Raw genomic sequence first — 14,755 nt, 5'->3', positions numbered from 1 at the left:
GAATATATTGAATTAATTGTAGAAAGCCATTTTTCTCACAGCCTATTTCATATCCAGCAATTTGCTCTGATGCTATTCTTATGAAGTAGCATAACTAAAATAAAAAAAAAATCACAATAACTGCTAATATTGAATATCTGTTTATAGAAATGGTCTTCACTGTTCATTTCTTCTCAGCTGGATTTCCAAATTGTTTATTAATTTCTGCTAGTTCTACACTTTGCATTCCTGTACTGAAATGCCGTTGTACTAGCATGCTGGTGTGCTGAGCGTTTGCGTCTTCCGTAGCTCAAAACTTTGGGAATAGGGAAGAAAAAAAAATTTATATTCTAAGGGAGAAGTCTCACCTCTGAGGCTTGTTCATAGTTAGTTTTCCTTCTTAGTTTTAGAAGTGGTTCATGCTTTGTTTAAATAATGCAACAGAGACTTTTTTGCATACATTCATGCTAGCACAATGTGGGATATATACCAAAACCACTGATTTTGGTCTAGGAGGTTAGAGTATGTAAATAATGTGTATCTAAATGAGCAAATAAGAGTAGAGAGGGAACTGGCCACTGCACAGCATTCCCCTTCTGTCATTTTGAACTTTTTATGCATAACTGGAGTGGGAGGCTTGATGCTTAGCTATGCTTTTTTTTTTTTCCAGCACAATATTCTGATGTGCCCAGATTCAACTAAATTGAAATATATTTGGTGAGGCTCCACGACTTCATTTTCATACTGTGCTGTTCAGCCTTATCTAAATAGTGTCAATAACAGAGTGATTCAATGTAACTTTTTCAGCAGTAGATTGAGGTTTTTTAGGTTTGATGATTCAGAAAAAAGTCTTGCCTCAGAAAGTTTCTGTGTTATTGAAACAGCACTGTTCAATGGAAATCTGTTGCTCGTCAGAGGATTTTTCTCTAGATCTAAATGAAACATGATTAGCTTCTAAAGTACAAGTTTTGTTTCAAATGTTTTTGTGATGTTTTAAATCTCATCTGTTCTTTTAGAAGTTGTGGCCTGGCACTCTCAAAATGTTTAACTTCTTTTACTTTGCTTCTGACAACTATTTCTGATGAGGTTGAGTAATCATACAGGTTGCTTTTCTTATTACCTCAGAAGGATTAGATACAGATATAGATGCAAAATGAGGACTGAGTTTTAGTGTCATAGTTGAACATGTGTTGACTCCCCTCTATTGCGACTTAAAAATCTGTTTGCGTCAATTAGTATCCTAATTGCATAAAAATGTGTTTACGACTATGTGCCCTGGCAGTTTTGTGTTCTTGAAAAGGATGTATTAATAAGCTGACCTGAAATAATGAACTTGCTGAAAAACGGGATTGTCACAGAGCACATGAAAATGATGGTGAAGGGTCCTCATTTAATTGGCATCATTATGTGAGTACTGGATTCAGAGCACAAAAAGTTTACCCGGTAAATTTCATGTGCTGAATTCAATGAATTGAATTTAAAGAAGAATGGAAAGCAGCTATCTGTTCATTTGCTATAGACTTCTGTAAAGAAGCTTTAACATTAGAAATACATAGCTAGTGGCATCCAGCAGAGTAAGACTTCAGTGGATAGAGACGGTCTGCTTATGGTAGTCCTGTTTATCAGAATATGTTTTCCCAGATGGCATCATAAACACTAGCAGACTACTGAAATCTTTGCTGGGAGAGAAAAAACCTATAGGTTGTTAGAGAGGGAGAGACACATTACAGAGGGAAGAGTGTCCATAATGCAGTGGGAGAACCTGCACGCTAATCACACGACAACTGAGTAGAGTCTAGGAAAAGAGGAAGATTTAAGATGAAACTCATCCTTCTTGAATCTGGGAAGGGTAACAGGTGGTGAAACTAGTAGAAAAGACAATAAAAAAGAAAAGATTTAAATAGAAAAAGAGGACGGCAGGAGCAAAAGGAGAGCTGGAGAGTGCAAATATATGTAAAGAGACTGAATAGTGAGGCTATTCTTCATGGCTCTCCTTCATAGCTGTTAATAACAAGAACCTGACTCTTTTTCAAGTCTAATTCAGCCTACATTGTGTAGAGTACTGCTGGAATACAGAATACAGAGCTGGAAATCCTGGAGGAAAACAGAAAAGCAAAAGGAGAACACAGATAATAGAACTAGGAAGTGAAACTGTCTTCTGATTAAAAGATACTAAGGATGGCAGTGAATGAATCTTTTAGTAATGATAAAAGGGGGACAAAAGAAAAGAAAATAGAGATAAGATCTTTGAAACTGAATTAAAATGTGAAAATACTGGAAATAAATAGCTCTAGTAGTTGATGTAAAATTTTTGTTTTGAAAAGGGTACATCATGATGTATGTTTTAGTGCTTACCCTTTGGTGATCTGCATTGAAATACTGAGGTTTACATTTTTTTTTTAAGGTTATGACTTGTATATTAGTAGGCATTAGGTTAGGATGTCCTTGTTCTTATTCTTGAAGACATTCTGCTGGTTGTTTTAAAAAGAGTTTGTAACAGCACAGTAATGAAAAGGACTCTTTCATATCCTGCAGGCTAAACCAAAATGACATGATGGACATCTTGTTTTCAGTGTTAATAACTTTTGATGCACTGTATGGATCTGCTTTTGGCTGGCTATAAAGTATGTTTTTGTTGGACAGGTTCCTGAAGTTTATGAAAGCTTCAAAGTTTTGAATAAAATAAGTTAAAGGTAAAGAATTATTTAATGTGTGTCTGTGGAGGTCATCTATGACTCCTGAATCACTCCATCTGATACCTATTAAGGAAAAATAGAAATCTAAAAGCTGAGTAATTATGCCTTACATTTTGACCTACTGTACCAATTTAAAAGAGCCTACAGGTAGAAATGTGAGTATGGGAGACCAGTCTTTTGGGACTGGCCTCTTAAAAATAATGTTTTCATTGCACCTTTTAAAAAGACATCAGTATTATTTCAGCAAAAGTAGTTAATTTGTTGGACAGTATCTAAAATACTTTGTCACTATGGAAGGGATCCAAAAGTACACACGCTAAGCATTGCCTGCTTTTCTAAAATCTCTCCTACAGTTTGTGTGGTATACAGACTTCTTGTTCTGAGTCTCTCTTAAGAATCTTCAACAGATTTTGCGTCTGCCTCAGAGTCTGAAAAAATCCAACTAAGTTAAAGGTGAAAGTGACTTATAACAGCATTGTTATTTTTAGTGAATAAAATATCTAAGCTTTCATTGTTATGAGAGTGTTCCAGAAGTATTTGGTGTGTGACTTCAATTAATCACAAATAGGAAGACTCTAGCAACTCTAAACTAGTAAAGCCACTGAAAAAATCCCACTGATTTCAAAAAGGCCCAGAATGCATGTTTTGCAGAATGTGTTTTCTTAGTGATTAAAAAATATCTAAACATGAGGATCTTCAATTTTGTTTTGTTTATGAAAATACATTTGCAACAATTGCTGCCAATTCAGTTTAATAGACCTGTTCCCTCTGAAGTGTGAGCAACATTTTTAACTCCTTTAAGAAACTTCAACACAGCGTTGCCTAGCACAGGAAATTGCCTTTAAGACTACCCTATCCAAAATTCTTAATCTGAACTCATGCATGTCTGTGTTTGAGCACTGAAAAATGAAACATAAAAGGTAGAAGCCATACCTTTAGCTTTCAGTTGCTCCTTACAAGTAAAGTCTGTGTATGACAGCTATGCTGCTACATAGTTATGAGCCAGCTAGGATAAAGCAAGGACAAATTTTTGAAGGCTGTAAGATTTTAGACCTTAATTTTCTGATTATCTAGCTAACTTCCAACCACGATAATACCATGAAAACCATGGCAATCGTGGTGAGACAAACCTCAACAGACCAATTTGATAACATAATCTTGCAGTGGTGACCTAAACAAGAAGGTGTTAATGAAATGTAGCATACTGACCAGCAATAGCACTTGGCATCTTTCACAATGTCCAGCAAATGCTTTCATGATCCTTCTACAGTGAGGAGAAAGATTTTCTTTTTTTCTAGCAGGATTGGCAAACTTGTCATCAGACTGCACATTGCATATACAGATGCAACGCATGGTCTGGTGACCGGCTTGCCAGTTGAAAAGTAGTCATCCAGAAAAAAAAATAAGACAAACAAAAGACTATTACTTGTTGGGCTGCTGCATTTTGCTGGGTGCAGGGCAATGTGATGCAGGAATGCAGCCTAGGAGAGGGCAGGATTTCCACGTTAGCCTCCCCTTAAGTGAACCAGGCAGGATGTGATGTGCGCTGAAGCTTGGCTGTAGGTCTTCCCCACTCTGTAAACAAGCTCTTGGCATCTCCTGGGTCTGTGGTTCTGCTGCACGCAGAGTGCTTGCTGAGTTTGTCCTACATCCTGCCCTGTCCTGCACGCAGAAGCTCCTTAGAGCCGAGCACAGTTCCTCTAAGGGAAGGAGTAATCTGCCTTTACATGGTTCCATCTGACATGGACAGAACAGCAGCCACAGTTAAGACAACAGAACTGGCAGCTTTCCGATCTCCTGCCAAGTTACCCTTTTCTCCAGCTCATCCCCTGACAAAACACATCATACAGTGTATGCATGATAAACTGTGAACAAATAAACACATCTGCAGTCTACTGTACTGCCTTTCACAGCAGGGCAGTCTTTTATTCTGCATGTGAGTGTACTACCTGAGAGAGTAAAGGTCAGATTATTGTCAAAATAACATTTATTGATTATGGCGATAAACATGAACATAGGAGAAATCATCTTGTGTCCTTATGTATCTGGTATAAAACTACATTTTAATCTGATTTGATAAAATAACTTTGTTTATTGACTAAGTTGACTTTTTCAGTTTGTAGCAGCAGTGTGATAGTCAGCAATGTGCGGAAGAGCTCTGTTTTGTGAGGGTTGGCTTGCTCTTTTGTAAAATAGATTTTTAATTTTATTTTAATAGGAGTAATTGGAGCAGATGTGAAAGGACATAACCTGCCATGTGAGAACCAGCCAATTACATCCCGAGTTGCTATGATCTGTGGAACATCGTCATGCCACATGGGGGTACGCTGTATGCGTAGTTCTGATTTGTACAGAATATATTAACTGACATTTTTGAAGGGAAAAATGACCTTTGTCCTTTTCACCCTTTTCCTTGAATTTTTTTCTGGTAACTCTATCTTTACCTTTGGATATTAATTATATATTACCATGCATTTGGTATTAAGCAAGAACTTTAATAGTAGTAGAAATCAATACTGAAAAATGACATGGAAAGTAAAACCCACGATGCTAGAGTGGCTTAAAGAGCAGCCTGAAATGTGAGCCAAAGACTCTAAGCTTGACTTATCCATGACAAGCCTGTCACTAATGTGTTGCAGAATAGGGTCTTTGGAGAAGGAGTGCATGTCTTCAGTCACAGTCCTTCTCCCCCACCTCTTCACTTAATCAATATAAATCCTTCTACTGCTGAAAGTTGCCATGATGTATAGAATTATGATAAGTATCGTGACTAAAAAGAAAGAAAAGCCCCAATAAGCAATTTTCACTTTGCTAATTTTTCTCAGTGAATTAATACAAAAGCTTTTTCTGAGATTGCAATTAAAATTTAGTGTCTGCTTTTGAAATTTATACCTTTTTAAAATGTATGAGTCTGAAAGCATTCCATTTAGATAAGTACCCTTTTCTGCCACATTTTTTATTTAAAACTCATTTTGGTCTTAAATTTAGACTGATTACAACTTGGATTTTTCCAAAATGAGCAAATGGCAATGAGAGTGCTAGAGGTGTTGGAGAGAGAGAATGCTAGAAGTGTTCATGGAAAGAGCTCCAGCAGAGAAAAAGAAAGGAAGCTGATAATCAAATGTCAGGCTTAACAGTAAGTTACGTTGTCTTCGTAGTAACAGCAGGAATACATGGTGATCTTGAGCATGAATAAATAGTGATCTTGTCACATGGATTGTAGTTCAGCAAAGCATTTTAGCACATGATTGAATTTAAAGATGTGAGTAATCCCAGTATTGTGAAGAAGAGCATTTCACAAAAGCGTGAATCCTGTAGGCCAATTGGAATATATTTGGATTTCTTCCTAAACAAGAGTTTCAAACCTCAAACTCCATCACTCTTAGCTTACTCTGTCTCTGAAAAATTACACTGGTATCTCTTTGTCTATCACTAGGCAGGTAGGGCACCCTGCAAATACCAACTCTTGGGGAAGAAGTCACCCTTCAAGCCTGCCACTACTTTTATTATTTCCAGTTTTTTTGATGGAGGTTTCTGCCCTTTCAGAAGCAGCGGTTTCTGTGAACTCTTCCTAACCTGTTTCGTTTAGCTGAGTTAGTTTAAATCGTTAAAATGAGTTGGTTAATAGACATAATACTGGACCAAAATGAGCCGAGGAGCTTGCAGACAGTTTCCCCAGAAGGTCTAAGGGCAATGTTGAGCAGCTGGAAATGGGCCAGCTGGCTCTAACTTATTCCTTTAGTATAACTAGCCCTGGAGGAGGAGATGTGTTGGTTATTTATTAATTTTTAGTATTATGCATATTGATAAGTTCTCATGTAGACCCAGTTCACAACTATAGTTGTTTTGCTTCCCAGCTAGAGGATGGCATATCGGTATAAACACTTTCACAGCATTTTTCATGTGCATACTCCATGACCATGACAGATGTGTGTCCATTAAATATGCTAATGTAACAAAAGTGACATGATAAAGTCCACATTGATGTTAATCAATGTTCTGTTCGGTCATTAAAACAACCCCAAAGTCATACGCAGACTGCACCCCGTAGACGAGGTAGAACCTTTTAAAGCTCTGAATCACTTGAGTTCAGACTCAGGAATAGATGCTTGTGCAGTTTTTGGCTAGTTTTAAGTAGGTTCTTATTTAAATGTAACTACTCAGCATTTTATAATTGTTTCCTTAACTGCCTTCCTTCACTCATCTGCTCAGAGGTATAACAATTCTAGCCAACAGACAATAAGCAAATTCTAAACTGCTCTGGATTTAATCTGTGAAAGGACTTTGGTTTACTCTTCTTTTATCTATTACCTGCATATACTGCATGAAATGAATGCAGAGCACACAGAGCAGTTGTATTTGTGTTTTAATGAGACCTATATGCAGCTGCATTTGGCTGAAATTAGCTGTTCCTTTTTTTAATTAGGGCTATAAAATGAAAGTATATTATACTTGTGTTTTGATAGAAATATATATTTTCTCTCTCCGTGTGCACCAAGGGACCCTCAGGGCTACAGAGATTAATCATCAAGTTTAATTTAATGCAGTGGGAGAGAGACCTGTGTGGTCAGGCGGGCATTAAAAAGTGCCTTTGATCTGCCTCAGGTGCACTGAGCCCCAGTGAGCCAGCAACAATAATACCTTTGTGAGATGATCAGAGACGAGAGAGGGAGAAAATGGCCTGTGTGGAAACTCAAGGCCGTCCTTTGTTGTGGTTCTGGCAAACGAAAGAGCCAACTGTCAGGAGAAATTCAGAAAACAGAAAGCAGGGTGAAAGTACAGTTGGATTTCTTTCAAGGGATCGTAACAGGAAACTGTTCAAAATCATCTGCTGTGCCTCCCCCCCCCCCCCCCCCCCCTCTGGGGGAGAGCAGGGGTACTACCGTTGGGGGGGTGTTGGTACAGTATTTCCATTCTCTAGACCAAATACTCCATGAGTCACAGAAGCAGGTATTGCTTGAACACAGCATTAACTTTAAGAGAAACTGCTCCATGACCCAGTTTTCATTACCTCAAGGACTCTAGAGATCTTGAACAAAAGACTTTGCTAATCATGCCTTTGATATTTTAGAAAGTACAAATGTGGAACCTAATTTTACCCATGGCTATAATAGTTTAATTTGTGGTAGAACTACCATTTTTAAGTGAGGATACACTTCTGGAATTAACCACTGACAGTTTGGGGTAATCAGACACACACAAAGTATTTTGTGTTTCTGTTGAGATACTTGAATAGCTCATGAAAGAAGCAAAAGGCATGTTTTAATTAGGTTACTGATCCAAGTCCAGGTCTGCGCTGGTAGTTGTTGAAAGTCACTGCCACCTCAGGGCTCATCCATTATCCATGAGGGAAAAGAAAAGAAAAGATGGTTTTCTGAATATTTTTGGACAGTTATTCATTTTACATGATTCTTTGCTGCCTCCTTTGCTCTAGCATAAGTCATCGACAGAATTTGCATTTGGGATGGCAAATAAGCTGCCCTTTCACTTCTGAGGGATTGTCCCTTAGCTTAGGGCTGGGATTCTTTGGCTGCAGGTTTGACCTGACTCTGCAGCACAGGTTTTCCTTTCAAGTGACGGATACTCAGTGGATGACTTTTCTGAGTGGGCTGCTGTATGTCATCATGCTTTCCAGGCAGTGCCTCTAAGCTCTAGCACCCACATGTAGATTTTAAACTTTTAGGAGACTTTCCTTGTGTAGCCATGGCGACTACACAAAATGTGTGAGTAGTTTTTCACGGTAAAATAGCAGCAGGTTTGAGGCACTGAAATAGGCGCTTGCATCTTAGTCCTAACTAGTATCTTGCATGGGTCTAACAGACATGCCCTAACCTCTGGGAATAAGGTCACTGGTTTCCCTAAAGGCCTGTCTTCCTGCCAGTGTCTTACGGGTTTTATGGAATATTTTAAAGGTTTAAAAAATGCTTTGTTTTCTTCTGAAAGCTTTATGTGATCAGGGGGATTTCAGGTACAGATTACCTTGTATTATGTTGTCCCAGTCTTGAACACAAGCATGATTGCCCTTTTGCAGATATTTAAAACCACCAAGGATTTAGTTAACTCTCGGGTGCCAGTTAAGAAACAGGAAAAAAGTTATATGAACAAGCAACGTGACAGGGGACTTGGGCACAGAAATTTCCTATTCCTTGCAGCAAGTAATCTACCAGTACTGCTGCTTCTTCCTGGTTTTAAACTAAAATGTGTAGATTTAGACTAGATATAAGGAAGACATTTTTTACAATGAGGGTGGTGAAACACTGGCACACGTTGCTGAGAGGTGGTGGATGCCCCAGCCCTGGAACATTCAAGGCCAGGCTGGACGGGGCTCTGAGCAACCTGATCTAGTTGAACATGTCCCTGCTCACTGCAGGGGGTTGGACTAGATGCCTTTAAAGGTCCCTTCCAACCTAAACCATTCTGTGGTTCTAGCCTATAAATCTTGCAGTTTTCCCTACCTGATACCAGCATAGCACTCTTCTTGCGGGCACTAAATTCACATAACAATGAGAAGGTTTTTTTCCTTAAAGTAAAATGTTTCGTTAGACTGTAAGGTTTGGGTAAACTTATGTGACACCTAACTGACTGTGACCGGTCTGAGACTGGTTTTTGGTAGTTAGAGGTTGTGAAAAGACTTTAAAGTAATTTAAAAAGGTAAGCAAAAATAAATGGTAGTTCTGGAGTGGGAATACTGAGAGTGCTGAGGGTTATGGAGTCACTAGGAGGGCACTGCCTCATCGCCAAGACTGGGCCTTTTATGGAGGACAAGGAACACATGCGTGCAGAGCTGCAAGATTCAGAAATAACGAAGCCCATTGTGAGGGAGAGCAGGGATCTTCTTTTGCAACACCCCATCTTCTCTTTTGTTGTCTGCAGTATGGGGTCCTGGCTAGTCTTGTGTGCGTACAGGGTATGTGCTATTTATACACATTGAACAAAGTAGGAGAGATCCACATAAATTAGCTTTGTCTGTAAAACACATAGAAATTCTCATTTCTGCCTATATTGTGGTGAATTAGGCTCACAGAGATCAGTGTTCTGCTTTGCACTTGTCCCAGCACAGTTGTTCCATTATGAAAATACTTGTCATTCTTGCTCTAACACCTTTTTGGATTCACAGCTGAAGGAAGTAGCCAGAGCTGCTTCTAATGGGAACATTGTCTGGCCTGATTTCAGCTTACTGAGGCAGGGGGGTCTGAATTTGCTGGCATTTTGAGTCCCAAATATACAAGGTATGTGTTCCTTCCTATCCAGAGGCTCTGATACTTTTTCCCTGTCTCTGTTTGGCGATGTGCTCTCTGTGCTTTTTCAGTCGTCCCTTCTTTATCAGCTCTCTGTGCTCAAAACTTCTTTTTTGGGATGGTCAGGGAACCTTTCCACGTTTAGATAGAGTCTCTTCTTTTTTATCTGTTTTTGTTACTTCTGTGACTCATGTCACTGGGAACTGACTCACCTAGCTTGGTGTGCAATTCTTTTTTCCCCAAGTGATAATGTGTATGTGGTTTGAAGCTTGTAATTTAGTAATTTTTTTTAATTGGAGGGGCACAAGTAGTTTATCTTCTGTCTTTTCACATTTACTAGATGATCTAAAAGACAGAGCCTGTGCAACTGCACGAACAGTAAAATGGGCAGATCGTTTTGCTGTCCCAGTATTTGCTACGGATTATTTCAGGAAGAGTATCCCGTACTCTCTTTTACCAAGCCTGACTAGTCTTTGCCTGTTTTCTGCTACAGGAACTTCAGCCCAATTTGTTTATTCTAAATTTGTTCATTTGATTCTCGTGATGACTGGCAAACACAATAGAGCTTCTTTGCTCCACAATATCCGCCCAAGCTGCCAGCTTTGTTCACACAAATAGAGTGTAAAGCACGTTTCCACCCCCAAAGCATGCACAGTACGTGTCCTTTGCAGTACATCCTGGAGTGGAGGCTGCAGAGACATGCTGGCTCAAAGTGTTCTCATAGCCTGATCTCTGTAATCTCGGTGGGAGCCAGACCAGCAAGTGGATTCAGTGTATTTTGGCTCCAATAGGAGAATCTCCTCTTCAGAACATGCCGCATTGTTAAAGCAGCAGACTTTTGAGTAATTACTACACAGGGACTCCTCAGCTGCTTGAAAGCATCTGTGATGAGGGGGAAACTTGCAGGGACTAAATAGGCTGGTACTTGCTTTGCCAGCTATATTTAATCTAGTGGGATGGCACTAAGCAATGTGTTTTTGGAGAGTGAGTTGGAGGACTGCGTGCAGCACTTCAGCCTCGCACTCTTCAGTCACTGCTGCACATGCATCCCTGACGTGAAGCGTGCAGTCTCCGAGGGGACAGGGCCAGAAACCCAGGGCAACACGCCTGAGTGCCAGCTGGCTGTGACCCAGGGTTTAGCAAAGGCAGCAATTTGTCCTTCTCCTGACCAGGGGAAAGGGGCTGAGTTTTGGTGGGTCAGGCGAGTGGGGAGAAGCAGGGGGAATGCAGTAGGAAAAAAAAATAAAAACAAAAGCAAACCTATTGAAGCTAGGGCAGCCTAGGGAAGTTTTTGAAATGATCTGTGCGAGTTTTATGAAATTGATAAGTGCCTGCCCTCGTGCTTTTTTCATATTCTTCTCTTCTGTAAGGCCTGTTCTGCACATGAGTCACAGAGCTAGTGTCTTTCAAATGGGAGAAATAAATTAGTATCGCAGGAACCGCTCCCTTGCTCTGTCCTCATTCAGTTCAGATCTACTGGCTTATATATTGCATTTGGCAGCAGTCACAGTGCTGACTTCCCAGCTAATGAAGACCTTTTACATTTGGGGAGGGCTGCATGAAATGAAAACCACATTTACTTCACAACTGTTGTTACAGGTTGCCCGTCCTTAGTGTACGCAGATTTAGTGTTCTGAGGAAAAGGTCACAGAGCCTATTTAGGTGCCTTTTCAGCCTATGGCCTTAGAAGGGTTATATATCCATGAACTGCCACCTTCTTCTACTTGTCCCTCAAAGAAGTCCTCCACACCCTTTTCTTTTAATGAGACTGTCTCATTCCATGTTCTAGCATCCTTGGTTTGAAAAAGAAACAAACAAAACTGTAATATCCCCTTTGCTGGCATTAATTTGACATTGTATGCTTTGCTTGCTTTGTTTTGTTTTTAAAAGGCGAGAAGTAAAATATTTCTGCTAGCAGGGTATATAAAAGATTGTTGCTTTTCTGACCTCCTTATTATATTAATAAAAGCTAGGAAGACTTCAGTAGTGGTGGAAGATCATGTGCAGGCAGCCTCCAAAACCCAAAGCACTTACTTGCAGAACTAGTAAACCACAAAGCTTAAGATCTTGAAATGTAAATAGGAAGTTGGAGAGTTTACTTTAGAGCCAGCAGTGGTGAGTCTGTATAATGTTTATTTCTGCTTGCCTCCCAGCCTTTCCTAAAGCTTGGCAGAGATGAAAGGGAGGCTTTCTCAGTAAATGAGTTATTAAAAGTTTTTGTTATGAGTAAGATTCCTTTGTTCCTGGCCTGCCATAATTCAAAGCTCAGGTATGCCTCGGTGACTGGGAGAATGGGACATGCCTATTTAGTGTGTGCCTGTCAGAGACATCCAAGTTTTGCACCCTGTTGCGGTGCCGGTAATCAGCCTGTGCAGGGGAATGTAGCTGAAAGCAATGCAATCTCTCTTGTATATAACCTAGATAATGCTTGGTAACATTTCCAGAAAATGGTACATTCAACTCTCCTTCCCTTTTGTGAGCAGATCATTTGAGTTCAAAGACTCAAAGAACAGATGTGGACGGGGTGAATGCTTTAAAAATATTCTGCTTGGAGACTATACGAAGGCTCATGTTCTAGAGACGTCTCACTGACATCAGTGAAAACACTTGCTTTGAAAATTCCAACAGGCGCAGTGCTTTCCATACTGTGGTTAACTGCAGCTGCTCTGTGTGACACACAGCTACGTATTAGGGTGTCAGACTTACAATACTAAGCCTTTCTGCAGTGTCTTCTCTTTGGTGGTCTTGGGGTTCTTTGCAACAGTGAATGAATGGGGTAGGAGAGCAGGAACTGTTATCCCAGTTTTATTAGGTGGGAGACCGAGGCACTTCATAGTTTAATAGGTTTTTAATTGTTATGTCTTCGCTTTTACAAGCTGCACCTATTCAGTGCCTTGGGAGCATATGACATTGGAGTTGAAAATTTTGCCTTGTACGTTGCAAAGTTCTGTGTTCTGAAATGACAGCATTGACATGCTATAGACAATAGTATATTGCACTACATGATAAACAGTGTGTAAACCAGAGATCTGTTTTCTTCCTTCCTTGGATTTTCCATTCTTTTTGACGCAATCACAATGGATATATAGGCTTATGTTGGGCTTCTTCCAGGTCTGACTGCTAATCAGGCTCCTTTCCTGTTCCTCACTCCTTTTCCAACCTTTTGCCTTAGAAGAGTGAGCAAGAGAGAATGAGCTTCTTATGTACTTAGGTTGACACTAGTTAAGATTTACCTGGTCTGGCTGCTGGAAATACTGGGCTGCCTAATTTGGGCCTCTCTACGTTGAGCGATGTGGCACTGAGGGTTACCCGTTAGTAGGTCCAGCTCTAGAGGCTTGCACCTTGCACCTTGATTTCCTAACCCTAACAATTGTATATTTTAATAGAGTTTGGGCAATTTTGTTTCTTCTGTTGTAGGCAGGAGGTTGTATTCTGGATGCTGTAGCTAGGAAAATTATAAAATTGTCTTTGTTCAGTGACGTTTGGATAGCATAGCATCACTCCATTGCAGGGGACAGGATAAAGCAACTTAATTTTGATCAGTTCTTTAAGTATCATCATTCTCATTTTTGTTCACACAAGTCCAGCAGCAGCAGCAGCTCTTGCATTACACGAGAAGATCTTTGTCTTTCCTCTTCTAGATTATTCAAACTTACGATATCAGATTTGACAGGTACAACACTCTCATCAACGCTGCAAACTAACCAATTCTGATTGCTCCTCTCTAGACTCAGAAGAAGTATTAGCCCGAAGCCCACAGTCGTGAGCTAATCCAAGTGTCTTCCTGGAGTGTTCTGTTCTGAAAAGAGCTGGATGGGGGATTTCTCTCAGATCACAAGCATATTTATTTATAATGAACAGCCTTTCCAGCTCCCTTGTTTATCTTATTCTTGTGAGTAGGCATGAATTTATTAAACACCCTGTTTATTCTGTGTGTCTAGATCTCGTGGTGAACAAAAAGGACTCCTTTTTGTGCTCCTTGTCTTACAAGAACTGAACTGTAAAAGAATAATCAAAATACAAGTGAAATGAGGTATGATAAGGGATGTCCTTGGTCGTCAGTTGTGTTGTCTCTGGGCCCTGAAAAATTAAATAGAATTTTCAAAAGAATACAATTATTGCATGAAAAACAATGTAATACTTTTCTGTTGCTTTTAAAATTTTGGAGTTAACCGTATTTGCAATGAGTAGTGTGGAATTTGGGGTCAAAATCCTAGGTTTTGTTTACTGTTTCTGGTTTGCCGTATGATTCTGTCAGATTGTTGCCTTTCCTTACTTTACCCACTTGTAATATGAGCATGAAACTGAAGTTGTGCAGACAGAGGTCTTTCTAATGAACAGTGTGATAGGTGAGTGCTGGGTGTTAAAAGGGCTCCATGGTCCAAGGTGGTATATATGCAATGGTATTTCTAATTACCTTTTTATTTTTTCTACCAGCAACCCCCAGTCAGGCAAAATTCATCAGTATTTGGGCAGTAGGCTTCTGACTAAGGCTTTTTTCCTCCATTTCCAATTTTATTCAGCCTCTCATGAATCAGTAGTTTTTCTAAGTTTCCTGTTGCTGCTGCAGCTGTGGGTGGGGGAAGATCTTAGAATGGGCAAGTTTTATTAGAGAGAAAGTAAATCTCTTCTCATATAATCATTCTGGAAGCAAAACGAGGAGAAGCGTTAGCTGCTGCTTTTCTCCCAGTGTCAGCCGGGAATCACAGTTTATGCTGAGTTCATTGTTTGTAACTGTGGGTGAAGGCCTGAGGTCCTCTCTCAGTGTTTACTTTGTCCTTGGGAGTTTGTCTCAGTAAGTAAGGGCTGAATAAACACCAAGTAAGGTTCTCAGGATTTACC

At 39.8% G+C, this 14,755-nt stretch overlaps 1 protein-coding gene across 11 annotated transcripts in view; it reads left to right on the top strand.

The window, feature by feature from the left end:
- Positions 1 to 14,755, top strand: part of FGGY (FGGY carbohydrate kinase domain containing) — a 327,828-nt gene that overhangs the window by 249,518 nt on the left and 63,555 nt on the right. For all 11 annotated transcript variants that reach the window (XM_037404963.1, XM_037404961.1, XM_037404966.1 and 8 more), the window contains one exon: positions 4,894 to 4,997. In XM_037404963.1, the coding sequence (XP_037260860.1) occupies positions 4,894 to 4,997 (104 nt within the window). The remainder of the gene's footprint in view (positions 1 to 4,893; positions 4,998 to 14,755) is intronic.

The sequence above is a fragment of the Falco rusticolus genome, chromosome 11 (genome assembly GCF_015220075.1).
Source record: "Falco rusticolus isolate bFalRus1 chromosome 11, bFalRus1.pri, whole genome shotgun sequence".
NCBI lineage: Eukaryota > Metazoa > Chordata > Aves > Falconiformes > Falconidae > Falco > Falco rusticolus.
This window is presented reverse-complemented; position numbering and strand designations above follow the sequence as displayed.